Genomic DNA, 25,403 nt, shown 5'->3' with positions numbered 1-25,403 from the left:
AGTCAAGGTAAATTTGAAAATGAGTGGGCATTTTGAACAGACTATCAAAACATTAAATTTAGGAAAATGTCAAAACAAAACATTTCAACTTTTTCTGAAATTTCTGCCCAGTCAAAACATTTTGGCAAATTCAACCTGAATTTACAAAATGTTTTGGTCAACCTGATTCTGCATTTTGAGTGAAATATTTTCATCAGAAAAATTTTGCCCAGCTCTCGTTCTGCTATCTTCCCCCAGTATTGGCTCTGACTGAGTCACAGCTACTTAGTTTACGAACTGACACCTGTTTTGTACAAGGCAGTTTCAGTACCGAAGTACAAAGCGGCATTCTCTCAGCCTTGTGAATCAACAATTGACTAAGTTTTGATTCCAGAATCTGTATTGCTGATGAAAATGCATCTACGCTGCAATATCTGCATCTATATACGCTGCAGTATATGCATCTATGTGAGTGTGCAATAACAGAACTGATTTTCAGATGCTCAGTTTGAGCTTACTTGTAGTTGGGACAACTGTTATGGCCTAACACCGGCTAACACACATGTGCTTAACTTAAGGCACCTAAGTAACTCTCTTGATTTCAGTAGGACTAGCCACGTGCTCAAAGTCAAGCAGATGTGATGAAAATACTGATGGAGGTTAGACATGAAGTATCAAGATGTCATGTTCAGAAACTCACTTTTCTGACCATACTCAAACTTTATAGCAATGATGATTATTATTGTTATTACTATTTATTATTTGTATTACTGAGATTATCCAAATGAGTATTTTTCTATATTCTGAGCTCCTTAGTTAAAGCATGTTTGTGAACTGATTTTCAGATGCTCCGTTTGAGCTTACTTGTAGTTGGGACAACTGTTATGGCCTCACACCGGCTAACATTCATGTGCTTAACTTAAGGCATCTAAGTAACTCTCTTGACTTCAGTAGGACTACCCATGTGCTTAAAGTCAAGCAGATGTGATGAAAATACTAATGGAGGTTACACATGAAGTATCAAGTGTCATGTTAACAAATTCACTTTTCTGACCATACTCATACTTTATAGAAGTCATTATTGTTATTACTATTTATTATTTGTATTACTGAGATTATCCAAATGAGAATTTTTCTATATTTTGAGCTCCTTAGTTAAAGCATGTTTGTAAATAACACATTTTATTACAAATATTTCAGAGCGAGATGGATGGGGGGAAGCAGAGAGGAGGCAATAGAACCTTTTATGGTAAGACAATTACACAAAATGCCCTATTCTGCTCATTTCTATATTTTGCTCAGCTCAGATTTTCCTGTAAAGCAAAAGAGGCCATTGAGGCATATTCTGACTATATCTGTAGTCACCCAGAATTATTTTGTGGCTCTAGCGTGGATGCAGTTACTGGGGAAATGGTAGTGACATGTCCCTGTAACTATTTCTTATGCTGGGGACAACCCCCACAAAGAAAATCTCTCTCCCAGTATCTGTAATTTCATCCATATGTCAGGCTGCTACAGCAGCTGCAAACCAAGAACCTTCCACTTTTGATCAAGAAGGAGATGAGAGTGGAACCTTCGTAGAGCTTCATTCCAATCGAGTGAGTGAGAGTCAGTGCACCAGGCACGTCCTATTCCCCAGCTCCCTCAATCACTTCAGGACAGAGCTGGTCAACGTTTTTTCAAATTTAAACCAAAAACTGGAAACGAGCGTGTATGAAATGTGCTATCCCGTTTGACCAACTATATAGAGCAAGGGAAGAAAAGGAGGTAATTAATAGACAAGTCAACCTGACTCACTATATGCAGCACAGCAAAAGTGGGTCTTGGAGAGGGACTTTAATGTGAACACAGCAGTGATTTTTCAGCTGAGCTCAGCGAGATCAAACCACGTATTGGGGGCTACATGGAAGAAGGCACAGAGGTAATTCTGCAACCATCTGAAAAACTGGAGGTTGATGTTAGGAGCATGAGCAGAAGGGAAGGGATGGGCAATGCATCTGTTGGACAGGAAGCAAATGGCAGCATAGAAAGAGTGAAGTTGCATGATCAAACCAACAGGCAAGGGAGACAAATTAGTGGCAGTATTTAAATGGACTGAAGGGTCTGATGGTGTATGTTTGGGAGGCCAGAGAGGAGGATGTTGCAGTAATCAAGGCAGAATATAGTGAGGTTCTGAAAAGGAACTTGGATGTAGGGTTGGAGAGACAAGGACAGGTCTCACAGATGCTGAGGAGGAAGAACCAGTTGGATGTGGGTATGGCCTAGATGTGTGGGACAAAGCAGAGAGGAGCCAGGCCTGAGTGACAGCGAGAATGGTGCTGCTCAGAAGGGTGGTAGAAAAAGAAGGAAGTGGAGAAGGTATGGGGGAGAAGATACAGAGTTCAGTTTGGGCATGTTTAGTTTAAAATGCCAAGACATCCAAGAGGACAGAGACTAGCTGAGATGTGGGGTTGGATTGATGTTATTTAGTCTGGGTCTGTAGCCTATAGAACTAGCCTGCTTGCTTGCATTATTATTAGAGATATTTTTTATATATATTTTGATATGATTGTGTGATGAAATTAGTTTTATTCAGCTGTAATGCAAGGTACCTTCCAGGCCACATCCTGGATGACAGCTACTGTTCATATATATATATATATTCGACCTTTGGCTTAGATAGATGTAGTCATAACCTTTATCCTAGACAGGCCACGTCAACATTTAGTCTAGATAAGTATCAATGTATAACAGGATAGGACATATATGGTCATAACCTTTACCCTAGACAAGTCAAGAGACATTAAAAGGGGAAGGGGCTGTCCCGGTTACGCCCAAGAGACTTCACAAGAACACCACAGAACCCACAATAAGCTAGAAATAACAAAGGTGAGATAAAAGACCACCTAAAAGAAGGATGTGGATACATCAATAATACGTATGAACCTAGTAGCCAATAGACAACATGTACCCCAAAAGTTTGGAGGTGGAAAGACCAAGTATGGGCCTGGAAGGAGGATCCATATTCTTGGGGGTATAAGAGAGATCAAATCCAGGAGTCGACTGTCAGCTATCCCTGCTTAAAGTTTTATTTAGTGTTAAGCTTCATTCTTTATTTTATATTCTTAAAGTTGTAATGTTAGTCTTAGCTTATAGCTCTTAGCTTTGAAGCAGCTCTTATTCCACTCAACTCCAACTTAAGAAATTAGACATCTCTTTCAAAAACTCCAGGAAGGGTGTGAGTATACTAGTTTAAAGCATATCATAAATTTATCTATCAAATAAGTCTTTGTATTAATCTATTATCAATTTGATAATTCATTTTATTTTCTCTATAGTAATCATTTGTTTATTATTTTGTGTTGTTTTAATAAATTTATAAAATTATACAAATCCTGGTTATCACTGGAATTCTTCCTGTGTTGTACCCATCCAAGGGTCCTTATAAAACTTACCTGAAGCCTGATTTAGGACACGAACCTCATGATCCTTTAATTAAAGAAATTGGCAAACCTATTACCCTATTCAATAAATTAATAACTATAAAATCAGGCTACAGTCTCAGTCCCAGGGTACACAATTTTAGTTCAGGTTAATTAAAAACTGTATAATTAGACATGTCCTACTCATTTACTTTTCTCTGTGCAATGATGTTCTGACTGTCAAACCTGTTGCCAGCAGCCACAGACGACGGCAAGAGATCGGAACTCAGAATCATCCTCGTCGGCAAAACTGGAGCTGGGAAAAGTGCAACAGGAAACTCCATCCTTGGAGAAAGAAAGTTTGAATCCAAACTTGGGGCAAAGTCAGTCACTGTGACTTGTGAAAGAGGGCGAAGGATCTGGAATGGGAGGGAGCTTGTGGTTATTGACACACCTGCCATTTTTGACCAAAAGGTTTATGATACAGTAACACGTAGAGAGATTGTTCGCTGTATCGCACTCTCCTCCCCAGGCCCCCATGCTCTGCTGCTGGTGACCCAGCTGGGCCGTTACACTGAAGAAGACAAGGAAGCAGTGAAGCGAGTACAGGAGATTTTTGGAGTTGAAGCCCTGAGGCACATGATTGTCGTGTTCACCCGGAAAGAAGATTTAGCGGTTGGCTCACTGCATGACTATGTGAGATATTCAGATAATAAAGCTCTTACAGGGCTGATTCAGAAGTGTGGGAACAGATATTGTGCTTTCAATAACAAAACAACTGGAATACAACAGGATACACAGGTTTCTGAGCTGATTGAAATTATCGAGAGAATGGTTCGGGAGAATGGGGGCAGATGTTATCTCAGTGGGATATATTCTGTACCTAATTTAACTGAAGAAAATGTGAGCGATTACATTGAAATGAATAAAACATCCTGGCTCAAGACTGTGAAATCTTTTTTTAGAAAGCACAGGAAAGTTATTTTGCCCTTCAGTGTTGCTGTAGTTGTTGCTATTTTTGTATTTCTCTCAACTTACCTCCGTCACTAACAGCCATTAATAAAGTCTCATTGCATTCTAACCCTACTGCTCCCCAAACCCTGCATCTCAGCTTCTCATGTGTCCTCACCCTTATGCTAGTGCAGCACTTTCATACAATATGATTAAAGCTATTAGCATTTATCTTTATTAACAAAATATATTAGAATAATTTAAAGATGCTGAGCCAGTTTCTACTCTCAGATACTCTTGTTTTAGAATGGTTTAGCTCCATTAACTTAAGCGCAGTCAAATGGGTTTACAATCATGTACCAGCTCTCAGCCTGGATGTGTAATGTCATGTCTCCTTAGCTTCAGTGGAATACTCTGCATTTACAGCCGGGTAACTGAGAGAACAATTTGGCCCTTTGGCAAGAGCTATGAGCTCTATTCAGCTCTCACGTAAACTTATAGTAGCTCAATCTGTTACTAAAATAAAGTCTCAAACACTTACAGGGCCAAATTCAAACCAGGTGTAAGTTGGTGAAACTCTATTGACCTTACTGGATTTACACCAAGAATTAGTCTGGCCCCATTGGTGTAATCTCTTTTGATATTTTGAAAGGCAAACTTGAAACCCCATCAAAGATGTGACTATGAAATACGATAATATGCGGAATTATTTTTTGTCTAAGTTATCTGTCAATGGGATTTAGGCTCCCAAGTGCATAAATCCCTTCTGAAAATGAGACTCACGCTCTTAAAGCAGTTAGGCACTGCAATATTGAGTGCAGCGACACCTAAAAACCATTAAAAGTCTGGCCCTATGTCTACAAGGAAAATTTAACTTATAGAATCAGCCTTGGTTTTTCACACTTCTAAAAGTTACAATGCTAATATTAGGTTTATTAATACTAGTATGGTATGGTAACACAGTGAAATAGCTTGTGACCAAAAGAGTTTTAGCTTTCTTACAAATGTGTGATTATTAAATTAATTTATCCAAGCAAACCCAGGCTGTGAACCTCAGAGTCCTTCAGTCCCAACTAGCAAAGCGGTCACTGTCCTGTAACAGCAACTCCTATCTGGCCTGTCTACCACACTGCTGGCAGAGTATTTACCTGTAAAGAAGGTCATGTGAGATATCAAGTGAAAGCTTATATCGTAGTGGTCATCATCAGCATTGCATGGTGTATGTACAGGAAATAATTAAGTTGTGTGCATGTACTAGCATATGTTGAAAACACAGGCGTTGTTAACATGTCTTTCCCAGGCAAAGGAATGTTGATTTAACTGTCTGCCTAGGTCTCTGATGTAAATCCAGTATTGTGAAGCCAAATACAATGGGAGGTATATTCTGCTTCTGAGGCAAACGGGAAGATTAGATTAGCTGCAGGCTGACGAAAGCAGCAAGGTGTCAGACCACCAGAGAAAAACATCTGGGGAAAAAACTTTCTCGGGTTTACACTGGAAAAAGAATACATTTCAACTGTTTACTGGATTATAGGAAGTAAGAAGAAAAACCCCTTGGTTATCCTTGTTTATCCTTCACTGAGGAAGCAAAAAGTACAGTGCTTGTTGCATTCATGAAAATTGGATCTTGGCCATGTTAGCCAGTGATGCTGGGTGGTGACGTTAGGAGAGAAACTGCTTTAGATAAGATTAATTTACTGAAGTTAACCTGCTTCTACAAGCGAAGAACTTCTGTTTTCACTTTATTTGTAACCAACTGTTTCCATTATCCTTACTCAGTATCACTGAAAACTCTATCTTTGTTAATAAACTTCTTGTTTACCATAAGTACATCTCAGTGTTGTAATATTAAGCCAAGTGTGAATCCTCGATTGAATCAAGGAAGCTGGTGTGTACAGTGTGTCTTTGGAGATAGCAAACTTGGTAGTTTCTGGGAGTGTCCAGTGACAGGCGATGGGCAGTACAGGGGAACGCTCTTACAGGGGGTTTGGGAACTGGGGTGCACCAAGTGTTACCTGCAAGGCAAAGTAAAGGCTAAAGCAGAGAGGTAATGTTGTGACTCCTAGTTCTGGGCACCCTGAGGAAGCGTCACAGTGACGTTGTTTTGGCAGGAGTTACACACAGTTTGCTGGTTGGCTGAGAGTCACACTCCAAGCTCTGGTAAATTAGATTCCACAAGATTCACAAATGCGAAGGTTAGAAACAGACAAAAAGGTTACAGTTTGTTATTTTCTGTTTGTTTATTTCAGGTGATAAAAATGGAATAAAAGAAAGTATAAAAATGAGCAAGGTCCAGATAGGTCTCAGTATAATGGCTATGACATTAGAGTTGGCCAGACTGGAGTTAGAGAAACCAGACAAGGAGTGTGAGCATCAGAAATGGGAAGCTAAACAGAGAGTTGAAGAGAGGGAGGTGGAAATGCACTAGCTAGTGGAAGCACACCAGAAATCCCTGGAACTGGAAGACAGCAAGCTTGGGGAGCGGGAACACCAACTCAAAGTGTTGTCAACACAGATGCAAAACCCTCACGCTGCAATCAATCCTTTCCAGAAGCCACACAGATAGGACAAATTGTGCTCCAGTTACAAGGAAAGTGACTGTATTGAGGAATATCTGAGCACCTTTGAAAGAATCTGTAGTGTTTAGAACATTCCTGAGAGCGAACAAATGACTGTCCTCCCTAAATTAATGAGCAAAGCATTACAGGTGTTTAATGATATGGATGTAAGTGACACAACAAAATATGACTCTTTAAATAGTCTCTGTTATGATGGCTTCAGATTACACTAGACACTTAATGCCTCAGGTTCAGGAACCTTTGGAAGATTGACAAATTAAGTCATAGAATCATAGAGTTGGAAGGGACCTCAGGAAGTATCTAATCCAACCCCCTGCTCAAAGCAGGACTAACCTCAGCTAAATCATCCCAGCCAGAGCTTTGTCAAGCCGCAATTTAAAAACCTCTAAAGATGGAGATTCCACCACCTCCCTAGATAACCCATTCCAGTGCTTCACCACCCTCCTAGTGACAAACGTTTTCCTAATGTGCAACCTAGACCTCCCGCCCTGCAACTTGAGACCATTGCTCCTTGTTCTGTCATCTGCCACCACTGAGAACAGCCTAGCTCCATCCTCCCTGGAACCCGCTTTCAGGTAGTTGAAGGCTGCTGTCAAATCCACCCTCATTCTTCTCTTCTGCAGACTAAAGAAGCCTAGTTCCCTCAGCCTCTCCTCACAAGTCTTGTGCTCCAGCCCCCTCATCATTTTGTTGCCCTCCGCTGGACTCTCTCCAACTTCTCCACATCCTTGTTGTAGTGGGGGGCCCAAAACTGGACACAATACTCCAAATGCGGCCTCACCAATGCCAAATAGAGGGGAATAATCACTTCCCGCGATCTGCTGGCAATGCTCCTACTAATGCAGCCCAATATGCTATTAGCCTTTTTGGCAACCAGGGCACACTGCTGACTCATCTCCAGCTTTTTATCCACTGTTACCCCCAGGTCCTTTTCTGCAGAGCTGCTGCCCAGCTTGTCGGTCCCCAGTCTGTAGCTGTGCATGGGATTCTTCCTTCCTAAGTGCAGGACTCTGCACTTGTCCTTGTTGAACCTCATCAGATTTCTTTTGGTCCAATCCTCCAGTTTGTTTAGGTCACTCTGTATCCTATCCCTACCTTCCAGGGTATCTACCACTCCCCCCAGCTTAGTGTCATCTGCAAAACTTGCTGAGGGTGCAATCCACCCCATCCTCCAGATCATTAATGAAGATGTTGAACAAAACCAGACCCAGGACCAACCCTTGGGGCACTCCGCTTGTGACCGGCTGCCAGCTAGACATGGAGCCATTGATCACTACTCGTTGAGCCCTATGCTCTAGCCAGTTCTCGATCCATTTTATAGTCCATTCATCCAACCCATACTTCTTTAACTTGCTGCTAAGAATACTGTGAGAGACAGTGTCAAAAGCTTTGCTAAAGTCAAGGTCTATCACGTCCACCGCTGTCCCTACATCCACAGAGCCAGTCACTTCTTCATAGAAAGCAATAAGATTGGTCAGGCATGACTTTCCCTTGGTGAATCCGTGTTGACTAGGATCCCCCTGCCTTGACCTCTCCTCTTCCCTCAACCTCCCTCTCTGAACCCCTCTTTCTGCCTTTGCTACCCCCAACCTCCCAAACCTACACCCAGCCCTGATTCTTTGTCCATCTAGCCTCTACCACACCCAGCTTTCCTGCCCCCTTACCCTGTCCTTCAGCCCCTGACCCCTGGTTTTTGCTCCCACACATCTCCAGCAGTCCTGTCAGAGCTCCCATTGCCCTCATGCCTCCTATCCATCCCACCTCCCATGTGATCCCCTTCTGTCTCCCCTGCCACCAGTTCCCTCCCTTCATCTCTCCTGTCCCCAAAGCTTCCTGCACCCCAAACACTCTCCTCTGATCTCTGTGCTCCTGGCTTTTTTTCTTGTATGTCCAATCTCTGTCCTCCTCAGATTTGTCACCACAGCTCCTCATCATCCCTCACTTGTCACCTTCCGTTCCCTCCCCTCCCCAAAGTTTCCCTTGTTTTTCCAGCCCTGGGCTCCCCTGCACAAATATATCTATATCATACACACATATGCACCGCACTGATGCCCCTCAACCCCGACCCATGACAACTTTTACTACTCCAGCCCTGGGTTCCCCTCCACCTCCCACCCACACACAGCTCTGCCAATTCCTCTCAATGCTGACGCACAGTTCTGGGTTCCTCAAGAGGGATTTTTTAGAATTCAGGAGCGCAGCTTGTTCCAGGAAGCCCCAAAACCTAGAAGAGATGGAACTGTTATCCATGGTTCTGCCAACCCAACGTTCTTGGTAACGTTACTCTGTGCAAGGTGGTGTCAGGAAATAAGTCAAATGGACACACGGCCATCCAGCCGATAGATGGACTGGTAGAAACAGGAGAACACAAGAGTGCTCTTACTTTAAAGCTATACTTTACTTAGGCTCAAGCACTTACACGTGTCCACAACAGGTTAGTAAAACACCCCAACCCTTAATCCTCAATAATTACCCAAGTTTGCGGCAGCTTTCAAGTGGAAACAGCGATGGCTTTCCGACTGGCCTGATCTTCCAGATGTCGTTGGAGGATCCCAAAGCTGTGTCCAAGAAGAGATGCCAAAGAGTCCAAACCTCTCTCCGCCTATTTATCCTTGTTAGTAGACAACAACATGTCAAAAAAGAAAAAAAACTTGTTGGGTTGACAGTTTCAAGCTAGACCTAAGGTCACCAGAGTACTAATTAACTAGATGTGTTCCTACAGAATCTGCATATCTTAAGGCCCAGACAAACATCTCCCAGAGGACATGCATAAATAAACTTCCTACTTTCCTCCTAAAAGACAGATCCCTGCATGTCCTCCAGAGATTTAATCAGGGATGGGCGCAGGGTCAGGCAAAGATTGAGCAAGAGACTCCTTTCCTGTGATCAACCAAACCCCCTCCCCTCCTGGATTAGTCATGCCAAAGCTGCACAGGCCCGCAGAAAGTCCTACCAAGCTCGGCTGCTGTTCACAACAAGTATGATCATCAATATTACACTATCAAGTGGTCCCTGGCCCTTTTACTCATCTGTCACAACCTTCCCATCCAGAACATCGTAATCCTAGAAAAATGGAGGGCTCTCCTGGACAGATACAAGAATGGGACACCATAGGAGGGGGACAGGACACCACAGACTTCCATCAGCAAGGGAAGCCTAGAGTCTAGGGATGAGACAAGGTGGTTGGTTGTGGCTGCATACAGAAGTACTGACTGTGGAGTGGCTTCCCATGGAAGTCTGGGTTGTCTAACTCAAGCTCCCAGTGAACCTGAAGTCTCTGCCAGTACCTGCAAATGGACTTGAAGGGACCACGCAGTCCTAGCACCTTGGCCTGGGATGGACTGGAACTAGCTCTGCTGTTGACTCAAGACACACACACTAAAACCTCAGCTGTGATACTGACTGTGAATGATGTATTCAACCTCTGTGACTTGTACCCAACAGCCCCAGGGCACAGTGACCTGTACACAAGGGAACCGGAACTGTGAATCGTCCCTGTTGGTAAAAGTGGAGCAGGGATCAGTGCAACAGGAAACAACATCCTTGGCCAGGTCATGTTTGAGTCCAAAATCTCAGGACAATCAGTAACTATGAAGTGTGCTACAGGGAGCAGGAGCTGGATGGGGAGGAAGATTTTAGTTGTTGACACTCTTGGCCATTATAGCACCCGTGACCCTATAGAAGTGACCTCCCAAGAGATCAGTGACAGTGTTTCCCTTTGTTCCCCTGGGCCCCACGTCATAGTTCTGGTGAAAGACAAGAGCCATTTCACATTAGAAGAGAAGGAGACATTCAAATTAATAAAAAATATTTTTGGAGTCAAGACAGCAAGCTACATGATCATCTTACTCACCCGGAAAGATGATTTATATGGCTATATACTGCACCAGCACATTGCAACATGTGACGTTTCAGAGACTGATCAAAGAGTGTGGGAACCAATACTGTGAGTTTAATAACAGAGCAAGAGAAGTAGAACAAGATGCCAAGGTGTCTGAGCTAATTGCAGTGATCGGTAAGATGGTGCAGGAGAATGGAGGTTCATTCTATACCAAGGACACATAGATGAGCTGCCTCTTTCCTGGATTTGCTGTTAAAAAATACAATCTATCTGAGTTCAAGAGGGGAAGTGGTGGATGGGGGTGTGAAGTCTGTACTATGTCGTTCAGCCTTTTTACAAAACTATGATAAATTTTTGTACAAAATATGTCTTGAGAAGTAACATTTGAAAATTCATAATCTGCTGAACATTATTGTCCTGGTAAACTATGTGTGGCAACATTGTATGTACATTTATAAGATTCTACTGTATGAGTTTACTGAGACATGCTCCAAATTGAGAAACGCAGGCCCAATCAAGTCTTCAGAAACAAAAGGCAAACTGATGCCTCAGTCAGGTATCAGCATAATCAACTGGACTATCACCTAGTTAAACAGCCATTCTTTGGTAGGAAGAAGGGTGGAAGCAAGAAATCTACATATCGGCAAAGAAACAACTGAGGCTCCCTTCCCTCAAACCTCCTGTTGCCTGAACCCCAGCTGGAAATGATCCTCAAACTGGGGAGAAAGGCACAAGAATAGAGAACAAACCCCACAATTCATCTCTGTCCCCCCTCATTTGTACTCATGGCATCAACAACATTTGAAAAGACAAAGGAAAGATCATTGAACTGGGGGAAGGATCCTGGCTGGGAGGCTTTCAGACAGCAGAGGCTGCAGAAAACCTGTGTTGAGAAAAATATTTGCATTGAATTCATTTAGCATGTCAAGTATTAGTGTGTTTTACTTTTTATTTTGTCTGCAAACAATTCTGACTTTTATGCCTCATTACTTGTAATCACTTAAAATCTTTCTTTCTATAATTAATAAACTTGTTCATTTGTTTTATCTAAACCAGTGTGTTTGGAGTGAAGTGTTTGGGAACCGTCACTTAAGATATCATTTTCTATTAAAGAAATGGTGGACTTTATATGAACTTGTATTGTCCCGGAGGGGCTGTGCAGCACAAGACGCTCATTTCTGGAGGAAGTCTGGGACTGGGAGTTTGGTGAGATATGCCACGTCAGGTACTGTTAGAAAGGCTGTAATGTGCTAAGTCAGATGATGATGTTTATGTTCATGTGTGATATGTGTAATGGAAGTTATGGATATGTTTGGTATATCAGTATTTCAAATTGTGCTGTCTGGGTAACACCTCAGACAGGATGACTGCAGAACAATAGCCTGCTTAATGGCCCATTGAGACATTCACAGGTGCAAGGGGCCCAGGGGGAGAAGCCAGGGATACACCTGATGAGTCACCAGGACTTGCTCATGTGACTCTGGACTCCATTTTGGTTCTTGTAAAATTCCACAAGCAGCCTAGCAAGGGCCAGAGGATATATAAGGCAAAAGCCTTGGAATCCATTTGTCTACAATCCTGTTCAGCTTCAGCCACCTATCTATCTCTGGATCAATTCATCTGCAACTGAACTTAAGCTGTGAAACAAAGGATTGAGACCCATCCAAGTACTGAATGTGAACCAGAGGAACTATACAAGCCTGCAAGCATCACAATTCTTCTAGAAACCTGATGTACATGGACTTTCAAATCATTTGTATGTATCTGATTTGCTTTAATCCTTTAACATTTCTCTTATTGTTTGCTCCTTTCTTTTTACAATAAACCTTTAGTTTAGTTACTAAAGGATTGGCTGGCAGCGTGTATTTTGAGTAAGATCCAAACTTATATTGATCTGGTGCTGTGGCTGACCCTTTGGGGTCAGGAGGAACCTTTTTAGTAAAGAGCAGAGAGTTTAAATAACTGGTCTCTTTACTGGACCTAGTGGCCAATTGGGAGCCAGAGACTGAAATGCAGTAAAGGGGGCTGTGTGTATTTGTGTACTGACTTCTTGATAACCAGTGTGGGGAATCAGGAGCGCAGTTTGTGGCTGGTTGGGAAGCCTGACTTCAGTGTCACCCACCAGTCCTGGGAGAATCTGCTCTCCTTTTACAGCCTGCCCTGACCTAGGCACGGACGGGTCACAGTGCTACCCCTCTGGAACTTTACACTTTACTAGAGGGATCATAGAAGCTGCATTTTGTGTTTCCTGCTACTTGGAGCTATGGAAAGAATGAAGAAGGAGAGGGTGAGGGTTGCTGGGTGAAAGGAGGATTGGAGCAGGAGATGGGTGGTGGACAGGAGTGTCATGAGTAAAGAGGTTCTTTGGCTACTAAGGGGAATTTAGTGAGTGTAACAAAGAAACAGAAAAGCAGTAATTGCATAAAGTAAAGGATGACTGAGTGCAGTGCCTGGAGGATTAGGGTCAATAATAAAGGCAGACAAATATTGTAAGAGAGACTTCTTGTAGGTGTGTGTGGAAAAAGATGATATTATTTGCAGGAAGAAAAGGAATATTTAAGCCTAAAACGATGGGGGAGAATAGTAAAAATGGAATACAGAAGCCTTAACAATTGCATGACCTTATTACCATTGCAATCCTCACCTGCACTTTCCCTATTCCCTCCCCACGTACTGCAGCATGTCTACAATCAGCTTATCAGCTCTTTGGGGCCAGGACTGCAGCTGCTCTATATGCCTGGAAAGTGCCTACAAGTCTGGGTGACATGCATATTTTAAAATGACCTAGAATCATTGCATTCACATGTGGACTGGATTTGTCCTTGCGGGCGCCCAAGGGTGCAAACTGCATCACTCTTGACCTACAGGGCCACCAAAAGAAAGAACCCCCCGTTGGATGAGCTTTGAAATCCAGTCAGGGCTACACAGGCACCCTGTGGGCAGAACTGTCTGGCAAAGATGCTGAAACGGCCCTTCTTCGGCTTAGTCTGTCCCTACTTCTTCCTGGCTAGTGGGCTCCTAGCCCCAGGGCAGAGCAAGGCTTGTGGGTGGCTTGCACCATTGCAACTCTGCTGTGAGTGGACTTTCTGGGGGGAAGATGGGGGACTCAATCTAGGTTGTGTTTGATCCTGCTAGGGCAACCTCTTTCAAAGGTGCTCTGTAACAGAGATCTATCCACCTGTAGATAGAAGTTGGTTAGTACAGCGACATCTACTGGCAGACAAGAATATGTAGCATTGTCTATAGTTATACGTGGCAAGTGGTTGCCTGTGGGTAGCTCTTAACCCAGGGAATGAATCTTCTCGTGAACAACCCAGGTCAGGCACCTAATTCCATTATTCCTTTAGACTTCCAGTGAAGCCTTTGATTCGTTGGCACTGCTGCTTTTAAGTCCAGATAAGTAGCACAGAGAGAACACCACACCCCAGCACACAACATTAATGAAATGCAGCATAGATTTATCCCCCACGCCTGACCATCCTTTTCCTCTCCCAGGTGCCCACCCATCCCCAGAAACCTGACTTCCTGGCCTATGAGCCCCTACACAGACCACCTCCTAGGCACCTCCACCCTTGAGGAAGCCCCCTACTGTCTCCTCCCAGGAGCCCCACCCTCCCCACCATTACTGGAGGCTGTGTCCCATTATGGTACCCACCCTTTAAAAAGGATGCTGTAAAATTGGAAACCGTTCAGAAAAGAGCTACAGCCACGATTCAAAGTTTGGAAAGCCTTCCTTACAGGGAAAGAGTGTATAAGTACACACATGGGAAGAAGATTTCTGTTGTAGGCGGATCTTTGATCTAGCAGACAAAAGCAGAATGAGATCCAATGGCTGCCAGCTGATGCTGAGTGCTTTCCATGGTATATGGCTGGCTTAGCCAATGCCAGCTGCCTCTCATTCTCATGTGTGTGCTCCAACCTGCCCTACAGATTTGGCTGCTCAAGGTGAGGGTCTTAGATATTGGAGAAACCTGAGCTCTATGGCAGGTTAGAGAACACAGCTTGGAATAGCAGGTGGCAGTGGGGATGTCCTGGGGCTAAACACAGAGGCCCATCCTGAAGGTCGGGTATCGGGTGAGGAGAGCCTAGAGTACTAAGTATCAGAAATACAGGTACTGAGAAGTGGGGCAGTGGTTTGGAGCTGCAGGGATAAAGAAGATGGACAGTCTTTTTAAAAATAACATTGGCATAAGCTTTCGTGGGCTGTAACCCACTTCATCAGATGCCCACAGAAATGTGTTAGTCTTTAAGGTGCTACAGGACTCTGGTTGTTTTTGCTGTATACAGACTAACACGGCTACTCCTCTGGAACGTTAAAAATAACGATTTTCCTGATCTATCCATTGACACTGAGATTGAGGACACTATTGTAGAGAGATGCTTGTAGAAGATTGTGATCTCTGCTTACTAGCATGGGACAGTGTGTGTGAATTGGGAGATGTGCCCTACATCAGATCTAACATGGCTGCTAATCACTCCTGTCAGTGTTATTAAAGTTTTATTCCTTACTCATTCAATAGTTTGCTCTTTCATAAACCCTCCAGATCATTACATCTATCAGAGAGTGGGATCATTTTTTGACCGCTTACTGGATGCTTTCTTCCTGTCTGAAACAGGGGAACTTTTGCTCAGTGTCTATGAAACTCTCTGAGAGAGGTTTTTTGCAAAGGCAATTGGCTGATTGTTAACCCCTCCTTCTCACCACTAGCACACACTCATAGTGAAACTGAACTTTGTCCCTGACTGAGCTTCTCTAGCAGATGCCGTAAGAGAACATCCTCTTCCCTGGTAAAACAGCAGCAGCAGTAGCTTGGAAGACCAGTGGAGAAGTTGCTGAGAACTGCAGGAAGAGCACGCTGTTGTTCCTCAGTCTGAGAAAGCAGGACAGAGGTATTTGTGTGTGCATGTGGGAGGGAGAATTTGTTTTAAACTCCTGTGATATGTTTAAAAGAAAAAAAGGTTGTGAAAATGCTCGAGTCAGAGGGAGAAAACCCAAGTAACAGGCTGCTGATACTTTTCTATTTGTTTAGCCAGCAGAGAAGGTAGCGCTACAATTCATGCAGGCACAGTGATAGGCAGTGAGATGACAGCTTTTCTATATTGGGTTTCAAAATCTTTTCTAGACCAGATTAGATTCTGATGTCTCACAACCTGATTGAAAGTACAGTTAATGTGGGGACCGCATGTGTTTGTTATATCAGATTATATACTAGTAACTTCCCATTTACACAGGAAACTTCAGTCCCTCTGTCTTCTCGTGTCCAGTATTCAAGCATGCTTCAGGGTGATTATAAAATCCTCACGCTGGAAAGCCTTAGACATTAGAGATGGAAAAGGCCTCTTGGATCATCCACTCTATCTCCCCATGAATGCAGAGTTGTTCCAAAAAGGACTTTTATAAGATTTTGTTCAGTCCAGTTCAGTTTTAAATGTTCCAAGTAGCAAGGTTCCCATCTCTTCCCTTGAGGAGAATTGTCTGCAGCCTAATAAAATACATCTCACTCTCAGGAAATTTTTCTTCATGTCCAACCTAAGTTTTCTCCTGGCCTTGTTTTATTCTGTTATTCCTGTTACACCCCCTTTTACCAAAATAAATAATTTCTCTCCCTTCTTGGTGTTAACACTGTGGCTCGTCCATACCGAGGGTAGCTACCTGAAAATGACAAGATCAGGGCAGGCTGCAAAAGGAGAGCAGATTCTCCCACCACTGGTGGGTGACACTGAACTTAGGCTTCCCAACCAGCCACAAACAGTGCTTCTGATTCCCCACACTGGTTATCAAGAAGCCAAAATAAAAATATGCACAGCCTCCTTTACTGCATTTCAGTTTTTGGCTTCCAATTGGCCACTAGGTCCAGTAAAGAGACCAGTTATTTAAACTCTCTGCTCTTTACTAAAAAGGTTTTTCCTGACCCCAAAGGGTCAGCCACAGCACCAGATCAATGTAAGTTTGGAACTTACCTAAAATACTACACTGCCAGCCAATCCTTTAGTAACTACAACTAAAGGTTTATTGTAAAAAGAAAGAAACAAACAATAAGAGAAAAGTTAAAGGATTAAATCAATCAGATACATACAAATGATTTGAAAGTCCATATATATCTAGTTTTTAAAAGAATCGTGGAGTTTGCAGGCTTGTATCATCCCTCTGGTGTACATCCAGTACCTGGATGAGACTCAGTCCTTTGTTTCACAGCTTCAGTTCAGTTCAGTTGTAGATAAATTAATCCAGTGGTAGGTAAAAACTGAAAACAAAGACTGACAGACAAAATGGATGTCGGGCAGCTGCGTTTTACGTCCTTTGGTCTTTGCCAGGCTGCCTGTGGAGTTTCACAGAAATAAAATTAAGTCCAAAGTCACATGAGTAAGTCCTGGTAACTCATCAGGTATATTTCTGGCTTCTCCCCCTGGTCCCCTTGTACCTGTAAATTTCTTAATAGGTCATTAAACAGGCTAGTGCTGCAGCCATCCTGTCTGGACTCTGCACTTGTCCTTGTTGCATCTCATCAGATTTCTTTTGGCCCAATCCTTCAATTTGTCTAGGTCACTCTGTATCCTATCCCTACCCTCCAGCGTATCTATCACTCCCCCCACAGCTTAGTGTCATCTGGGGAGAAGTTGGAGAGAGTTCAGTGGAGGGCAACAAAAATGGTTAGGGGGCTGGAGCACAGGACTTACTAGGAGAAACTGAGGGAACTAGGTTTGTGTAGTCTGCAAAAGAGAAGAATGAGGGTGGATTTGATAGCAGCCTTTAACTACCTGAAAGGGGGTTCCAGGGAGGATGGAGCTAGGCTGTTCTGAGTGGTGGCAGATGACAGAACAAGGAGCAACGGTCTCAAGTTGCAGGGCGGGAGGTCTAGGTTGGATATTAGGAAAAAGTTTTTCACTAGGAGGGTGGTGAAGCACTGGAATGGGTTACCTAGGGAGGTGGTGGAATCTCCATCTTTAGAGGTTTTTAAGCTGAGGCTTGACAAAGCCCTGGCTGGGATGATATAGCTGAGGTTAGTCCTGCTTTAAGCAGGGGGTTGGACTAGATACCTCCTGAGGTCCCTTCCAAATCTAGTCTTCTATGATTCTAACTAGACATAGAGCCGTTGATCACTACCCATTGAGCCCGACGATCTAGCCAGCTCTCTATCCATCTTATAGTCCATTAATTCAACCCATACTTCTGCAACTTGCTGGCGAGAATACTGTGCATATTATGGATGAGATCTTCAGAGGAGCTTGAGGCAATTAAGCACCTGCCACCAATCCAAGGAGCACAAAGAGCACTGAGCCCTTCTAGTTCAAAAAGACGGCCCTTAGTCATATAGGAGGATGGAATAAATGGACTGTATTATTCTTGGGGACCAGAGGTGCTCCAGGAGAGTGACACTATAATAACATATCATACACCGTGTATGGTGTCTTCATTGGGGGGGCTGAGTGGCAATGTAATGGACTGCTAATCCATTGTGCTCTGCACATGTGGGTTAGTACCCACCCCTTGTCAAATCAAATGTATCTACTCTGCATTAAAATACTCAGACAAGTCCTTGGGCGTGAAGAGTGCACTCTGCACATGTACTGGGCTCCAGTAGAAGTGTGAGTAAAGACTCAGGCTATGTCTACACTTACTGGAGCATGTGGAATAGAGCACGGCACAAATAGCCACACCCTGCAGTGAATGGCTCCAGCAGCAGGGAGGGAGTGGGGAAAAGCTCTGACAGCTCCTTGCTTCTGGAGCCCTTTCCCAGCTGCCGCCCCCCCCGTCACAGCCTTTCCCCGCTGCCAGAACCTCTCTCTGGCGCTGCACTGCTAAGAATAGATGGTTAGGGGAGGCACTGCTTGGGCACGTAGAGAGCTGTGTAGGGTGCATGCACTGAGGTTCAGGCACGTGAGGCACTCTGTTAGACTTCTAAAAGAAAAGACTAGCAGAGTCTTGTTCAGGGGGACAAGGCAATTACTCTGCGTTTATTATAAGAAAAACACAATTATGTTAATAGACCTACACACACACACACACACAAATGTTCTGCAGTTCGTCAGGTATAGTTACCAGTCCTGATCATTGCTGGAGATCGTAGCTTGAGTTCGTTGCTGGTGTTCGCAGCTCGTGATGGCTACCTGGCCAGAGAAGCCGGCCATGAGGGAGAGCGGGGGCTCCGTCGGGCACACACCGATGCTCTTTGATGTTATGCAGAACGTTACCCAAAACTCTACAATCTCCCCCATTCTTTTATAGGTCGTAGTTTTGATGTGTCTATGAGTCCTGCTGTGTCACGCTGCCTCAGGGCTCCGGTGTGATCATTGATCACCTGTCAATTGCAGACATGACTTTCATCTTGTCTTGATTATACTTTGTTCTTTTCTTTCTGGGGTGGATCCTTCTTCTTGCTTTTTCAGGGATTCGTCCGCATCTTCAGCCGTTAGGGTGCTACTTGCATTTCATCTGGACATGCTGGCGTTGGAGACTGATCCCATCACACACCCACCCTTCATTCACACATCTTATTCACATATCGAAATGGGGATACACAGTATACACCTAAACACAAGTTTCATCAAGATGTCATCAAGAGTACAAAATGGAGTACATTGTTCAAGATGGAGTTCCAAATGTACAATATGGAGTCTCCTGGGACATGAGTTACAATGTAGTAGGACAAGCTATTAAACAGAGTGACAGAGTTACTTTAGTTAAAGGCATTCTTTTAATGGCTACAATAAAAGAATGAGCTGCTTAAAAGACAGACAGTTTCTATCCGTGGTAGTAATAAAAGCACAAGTGATCAAACAGCAGAGGGGCAGCAGCAAGTGACTTGGAGACAGCTTTGTCAGTGGTAAGTAAAAGGAGTGGCTTTCTCAGGCTAAGTCTACAGATCGATTTCTCTGGATGGACTGAGCGGTCAGTGCAGACCCGCTCAGTCGATCCAGAAATCAACGTACTAAGACCACCTTCACAAGTGGTGTAGCGCTGCCTCAATGAGAACACAGTTCCTGTCGGCGCAGTGCAGTGAAGACGGCGCGCAGAAGAGAAGCAGAGAAGTCGACGGGAGTTACATACGTTTTTTGCGTAGCTCGCATAATTCCCATCGACTGCCGCCGAATTTCGGAGGTAAGTGCAGACAGGGTCTCAGGGAACGCACGAAAGTGGCGGCTCTACCAAGCTTCTCCTAATATGCGCACAGCACGATTTTATGAATGAATCAATTTAGCGCAGTTTATGAATGAATCAGTTAGTGCGGCTTTAGTGTGTGTTATATAGACAGGAGAGACAATTCATTTGTAATATAATTTCAGTTCATTTTATCTATCTGTACCCTACAACTCTACCCTACCGGCCTAAGGTGCGCCTCGCCGTCTGCACTGCTTCTTATACCCATCCTAGCTCGGCGTGCAGCGTCTGTCCTCTATACACTGCTGCAAGTGCAGACATAACCTAAGTGCTAGGCAGAGTCCTCTACGCTGAGCAGTATGAAGTCTCAGTTCACCTGCATGCCGTCCCTTTACTCTCAAGGTAGAAAGAGGACTAGGGTGTGGGTAGAGAGTCAATATAACCAATTCTGAGAAGTTCGAAAATCACAAGCCAGATCCCTAAACTTTTGAGATTGGTTTAAATCTCATGAGATTTTAAAAAGTGATACATTGTTTTCTTGCCTGTCTCCTTATTTATTTATTTATTTATTTACTGTTGTCCATGTTTGTTTCAGGTTGAACACTGAACTGTAAATAGCCTTGCCAACTTTTATGATTGTATCATGAGTCTCATGGTAATTGGTGTATTTCTTAAAGCCCCTGCTCATGGAGTCAAGTGAATGCATTTGACTCAGTTTCTTGTTAAGTTTCTAGCCTTCACAGATGGAGAGAAAAGCTTTAAAATGTGACGATTGTACCTTAAAGGCTCAAAAAACCAGAAGGCAACCAAAAAAATTCCTTCCACAGAATTTTTGAGTGGTGCGGTTTTGTGGTACTGTAAAAATGGGCTCCTGCCCTGGGAGGGGATGGGGTAAAATGGGGCTCAGCTGAGGCCACCCCTCCCGCCCAGATGTGTGCACAGGATATGGTCCTCACTCTGGGGTAAAGGGGCACTGGGACCCAGCTGGTGCCTCCTCTCCCTGGCAGTGTGGCCTTGGGGAATACTGCAGAGAGTTGCCAGCCAGAGACTCCAGCCGGTAGGAGGAGGAGCAGCCGAAGCAGGGACTTCTGGACGTTACCGCCCAGACTGTTGACATTTCTCTGACTTGCTCTGCTCGGTGCTGAGTGGCTGTTCGCTCCAGCACTCCCGCTCCATTTCTTCACCTCAGCCTCACACCTGCTCCTTCTACGTTCTCTTTTCGTGCACCCTTCCCTTCCCACTTAGCTGCTCTCCTACTAGACTAACACCTCCCAAAGAAAACACTGTAGAAGCAACATGCTATTTGCCACCATCACATCGCTTACTCTGCTGGGGTGTAAGACTCCTTGCCCCACTTTCTGCCTGTCCTGTCTGTTGAGACAACATTGTCTCATTGTTTCCTTGCACTGCCTCGCTGGTCTGTCTGTATCATCATCCTGTTGTCTCTTGTCTTATGCTTACATTGCCAGCTCTTTGGGGCAGAAACTGTCTTTTTGTTCTGTTTGTACAGTGCCAAGCACAGTGCGGTCCTGGGCCAGGACTGGGGCTCCTAAGTGCTACAGGCTAGGGGTGTATTAGTTGGAAGTGACGGAAAAGGAAAGAGAACTGGGTGTGCTGGTCAGTCACAGCATGACAATGAACCACCAATGTGATGTGGGCGTGAATAAGGCGAATTCAATCCTAAGATGTACTCGGTGAGGCATTTCCAGGGGAAATGGAAAATTATCAACACCATTGTACAAGGCATTGGTAAAACCTCATTTGGAGTACTGGGTACAATTCTGGTCACCCATGCTCAAGAATCTGGAACAGGTGCAGAGAAGAGCTACTAGGCTGAACAGGGGAATGGAGGGCCAGTCTTATGAGAGGAGACTGGTATTGCTTGGCTTGTTTAGCCTAGCAAAAAGAAGGCTGAGAGGGGATCCGATTGCTCTCTGTAAGTACATCAGGGGTGTAAATACCAGAGAGGGAGAAGAGCTAGTTAAACTAAAGGACAATGTCCCAAGAAACAATCCCACACTTGTTAGATTTTACAACAGCTTTATCCTCTTTTCTATATTATCCAGAGGATTCCACCTAATACTACACTTTCATTTTCCCTTATTAAACTCACTCATGTCCCACCTCACTGCTGGCAATCCCCATGGCAAGAAGACCCCTGTGCCCTGCTACTGACATCACCTATACAACTCACTGCTGAAGTGATGCATGCTGGAACCCTCATGGTACTCATGCACCCCTTTCCTTTGATCACACACCTGGGGGTCTCAGACCCAGATCTCCTCCTATTACAATCACATCTCTACCAAGCCGCTCCAACTACTCCCTCCACCGTTCAGTACAGCTACACTAACACAGTGAATACAGCTGGAGTGCATGCAGAGAGTTCCCAGTGGCTAGTGCCACTTCGAGGGAGGCAGAGTTAAGATTGTGTAGGTGTGTACATTTCAATAAAGGTCATTCCAACTTTCGTGTTACATTTCTATTACATTATAATATTAATTATTTTAACTAGTTTAATTCTTCATTATTTCAATGTTTTTTAAATACAATATTTCAAATATTTTATTTCAGGAACATTGAAATAATATTTCAGAATATTTCATTTCACAAAATTTTTGAGATTTGAAACCTTTTGCCCTGAATTAGGACAAAACCAAATTTCTAAGTCTGGAATTTTTTTCTGGGATGGAAATTCCATTTTCCAGCCATTCCTAGACACAATTAAGTGTGTCTATAAAATATCAAGTGCAAAATTAGAGGCCAGTATCCAAAATCAAGTCCAATTTTTCTTTAGAATGTTTAGTGAAGTGTCTTCAAAGCGTGTCATTCACACTGCTCTTTTTTTGCATTCAATTGTCTGCCATAATCCTTTCCAGTTTAAAGGCAGAGAGGCGCCTTCATATGACACAAATGTATTGAAATGTGGTTGCTGAAGTTTCTCTTATATCTGAATTTCTGTAGTATGTTCTTCTGGGTGAAGGTAGTTCTAGGTTTTAAATAAAATTGTTTTTCAACAGATATTTCAACTAAAAATGGAAAGCCGGATACAGAAAGAACAAACTGATGGTAAGAAAATAACACTCAGAACTCTGTCCTGTCCCTTCTTTACCCTAATTAATATAAAGATAATATTTGTAAAGGTTTACTATCTGCAGGTGAGCTCCTCCCCCTTTGAGATTAATATTCTGCACTGAGTGTTAATGCAAATGTCTTAAATAAGGGTAAGAATCCCCTAGGAATGAGGTCAGCAAGGTAGCAGAACCCATGACACAAAAGAGGTTTAAAAACAAGGTATTTATAGTTGGGGATTTTTTTATAATTGTTACTGCCCGTGACTATAACGGCTGAAGAGTGCTGAGAAGAGCCAAGGAGAGTGCATGCAGCCACTCTGAAAGAGACTCCCTCCTAACCCAAACTGTCGGTTCACCACATTCCTGACCTGCCAGACACACTGCTGTTCCAATCCTGTGTCTCTCAACTGTAGAGACGGCCCAAACTACTCGGTCTTTTGGGATGTGGACCAATGTCCACTAGTGACTTTGATGATACCAGTAAACCAGTGCTCACTAGACCCTACGCTGCAATTTCAGAGGTGAGAAGTTAGTGCACTGATCAAACTCTTAGTCAAGTCAGTGGAAAGATTCCCAATGTGGAGTGACCTGAACGGGAGTGGGATTGGGCCCCATATCACTATGTCATTCAGTTCCAAAGTGAAAATGTCTTCATCTCTGCACATTCAAATGTCTGTAGTTGTATAGGCAGAAATCCTCAAACCTAATTGTGTCTACTTGGTTATCTTTGTAATGTCATGAATATCTCACTTGTGTTCCCAACAGCCCCAGGGGATGTCAGCCGCAACACTGGGGAATCAGAACTGAGAATAGTCCTTGTAGGTAAAACTGGAGCTGGGAAAAGTGCAACAGGAAACACCATCCTTGGTGAGAAGCTGTTTGAGTCCAGAATCTCAGCGAAGTCTGTAACTGTAAAATGCAGCAAAGGGGCAAGAATCTGGAATGAGCGGAAAGTGGTGGTGGTTGATACTCCTGGCATTTTTGACACGTGTGTACCGGTGGAAGAAACTTGTCGAGAGATCAGTCGCTGTATTGTAGTCTCCTCCCCAGGTCCCCATGCTATCGTTCTAGTGGTGCCATTGAGCCGCTACACGGAGGAGGAAAAGAAAGCAGTCAAACGAATACAAGATATTTTTGGAGAAGAGGCCATAAAGTACATGATCCTGTTATTCACCCGAAAAGATGATTTAGAGGATACCATATTAGAAGATTTCTTAAAATCCTCTGATGCCCAAGGCATTTCTGAGCTGGTAGGAAAGTTTGGAAAACGATACTGTGCTTTCAACAACAGAGCCACTGGAGAAGAACAGAGTGCCCAGGTTAATGAGCTGCTGCAGATGGTAGATAAGATGGTGCAGGACAATGGAGGTACATGTTATACTAATGAGATGTATAAATTTTCTGAGAAGAAGCTTCAAGAGAAAACAGAGGAGCTGATGAAAAGCTATGCAGAGCAGCTGGAAAGAGAGAACGAGAAAATAAAACGTCATTATGAGGAACAAATAAAAAAACTAAAAGAGGAATTAAAAATAAGGGATAAAGACATGCAGCTTCAAGGTGAAAATACGATAAATTGGCACAAAGAAGTAGCAGAAAAGGAGAAGGTTTTGGAACAACAAAAATTGAGTCGTTTAGAAGAAAAAGAGAGAGATTATGCTGCAAAACAAGCAAAAGCCAGGGAAGAAGCTGAACTTGATGTACTATGGAAAACGGTTTTGGATGTATTTAAATTCGTTTTTGAAGTAGTTAAGATTTGGTTTAGGGACAATGTCTGAGCTACATTTAACTTTTTTATCCATTATTCTGGGTCTGTAAAAGTCAGAAATGAAGTTTCACTGCTTGTTCTACCTACAGACTCCAACATGCTGCATCCTAGGGCCAAATTAATCCCTTGTGTAGCTCTACTGAAGCCAGTAGAACTACACAAGGAATTAAGTGGGCCCTTAATTGCTAAGATACCTTCCCGCTTGTGCTAGTGAATCTATTGCATGCTTTCATAATCTATTCCAAAGGCTAATTGTCATCACCGTAAAATGCGTGAATTAAATGTGTGCATTCTAAATACATGAGTTAAACAAACAAAGAATACACATAAATGGTGTAGGCATATAATTTGCCATGTACATACCTGCTGTGCTGCTCTCCACTGCTCTGCTCCTGTTCTAGGAATGGTGCAGGAAGCTGCGCCTGAAACTGTGAGAAAGAGGCCACAAGACACAGGAACAGCCAGCCCAGGAGGGATGGCTCGGTGTGGACAGTCAGAATTGGTTTACATTAACCAGAACATATAGAAGAGGAAATGAATAAAGAAATATTTGACTGGTAAATTGTTTTTGTACATTAGTTTCTAATCATGAAGGAGACTGAGGAAGAGGTATTTGAATTAGAAAGGATGAGACCCCGGGGACTTTAGTTACAACCTTTACTAGATCCCAAGAAAGAGAATTTGTCCTGGAAATATTATTAACATGTAGAAAT

General features: G+C 43.4%; 1 protein-coding gene across 1 annotated transcript; it reads left to right on the top strand.

The window, feature by feature from the left end:
• The first annotated feature begins 1,177 nt into the window (after positions 1-1,177).
• On the top strand, positions 1,178-25,155 carry LOC137157447 (GTPase IMAP family member 8-like). The gene is made up of 5 exons (XM_067554697.1): positions 1,178-1,228; positions 3,640-4,422; positions 6,581-6,744; positions 22,872-22,920; positions 23,691-25,155. The coding sequence occupies exons 1-5, from the start codon at positions 1,186-1,188 to the stop codon at positions 24,698-24,700; spliced, it is 2,049 nt and encodes a 682-aa protein (XP_067410798.1). The 5' UTR covers positions 1,178-1,185; the 3' UTR covers positions 24,701-25,155.
• Positions 25,156-25,403: the final 248 nt, after the last annotated feature.

Source organism: Emydura macquarii, unplaced genomic scaffold, assembly GCF_026122565.2.
Source record: "Emydura macquarii macquarii isolate MOO-44397 ecotype Brisbane River unplaced genomic scaffold, CSIRO-AGI_Emac_v2 contig_1539, whole genome shotgun sequence".
NCBI lineage: Eukaryota > Metazoa > Chordata > Testudines > Chelidae > Emydura > Emydura macquarii.
Note: the sequence above shows the minus strand (reverse complement) of the source record. Positions and strands in the feature narration are given on the sequence as shown.

What these genes read in the sequence shown, in the direction of transcription:
- LOC137157447 (XM_067554697.1), top strand. Translation starts at nt 1,186, where the DNA reads ATGGATGGGGGGAAGCAGAGAGGAGGCAATAGAACCTTTTATG. An exon ending in AGGCAATAGAACCTTTTATG is followed by an intron (nt 1,229 to 3,639) that starts GTAAGACAATTA and finishes TGTTGCCAGCAG; the next exon opens with CCACAGACGACGGCAAGAGA. An exon ending in ATTTCTCTCAACTTACCTCC is followed by an intron (nt 4,423 to 6,580) that starts GTCACTAACAGC and finishes TGTTTATTTCAG; the next exon opens with GTGATAAAAATGGAATAAAA.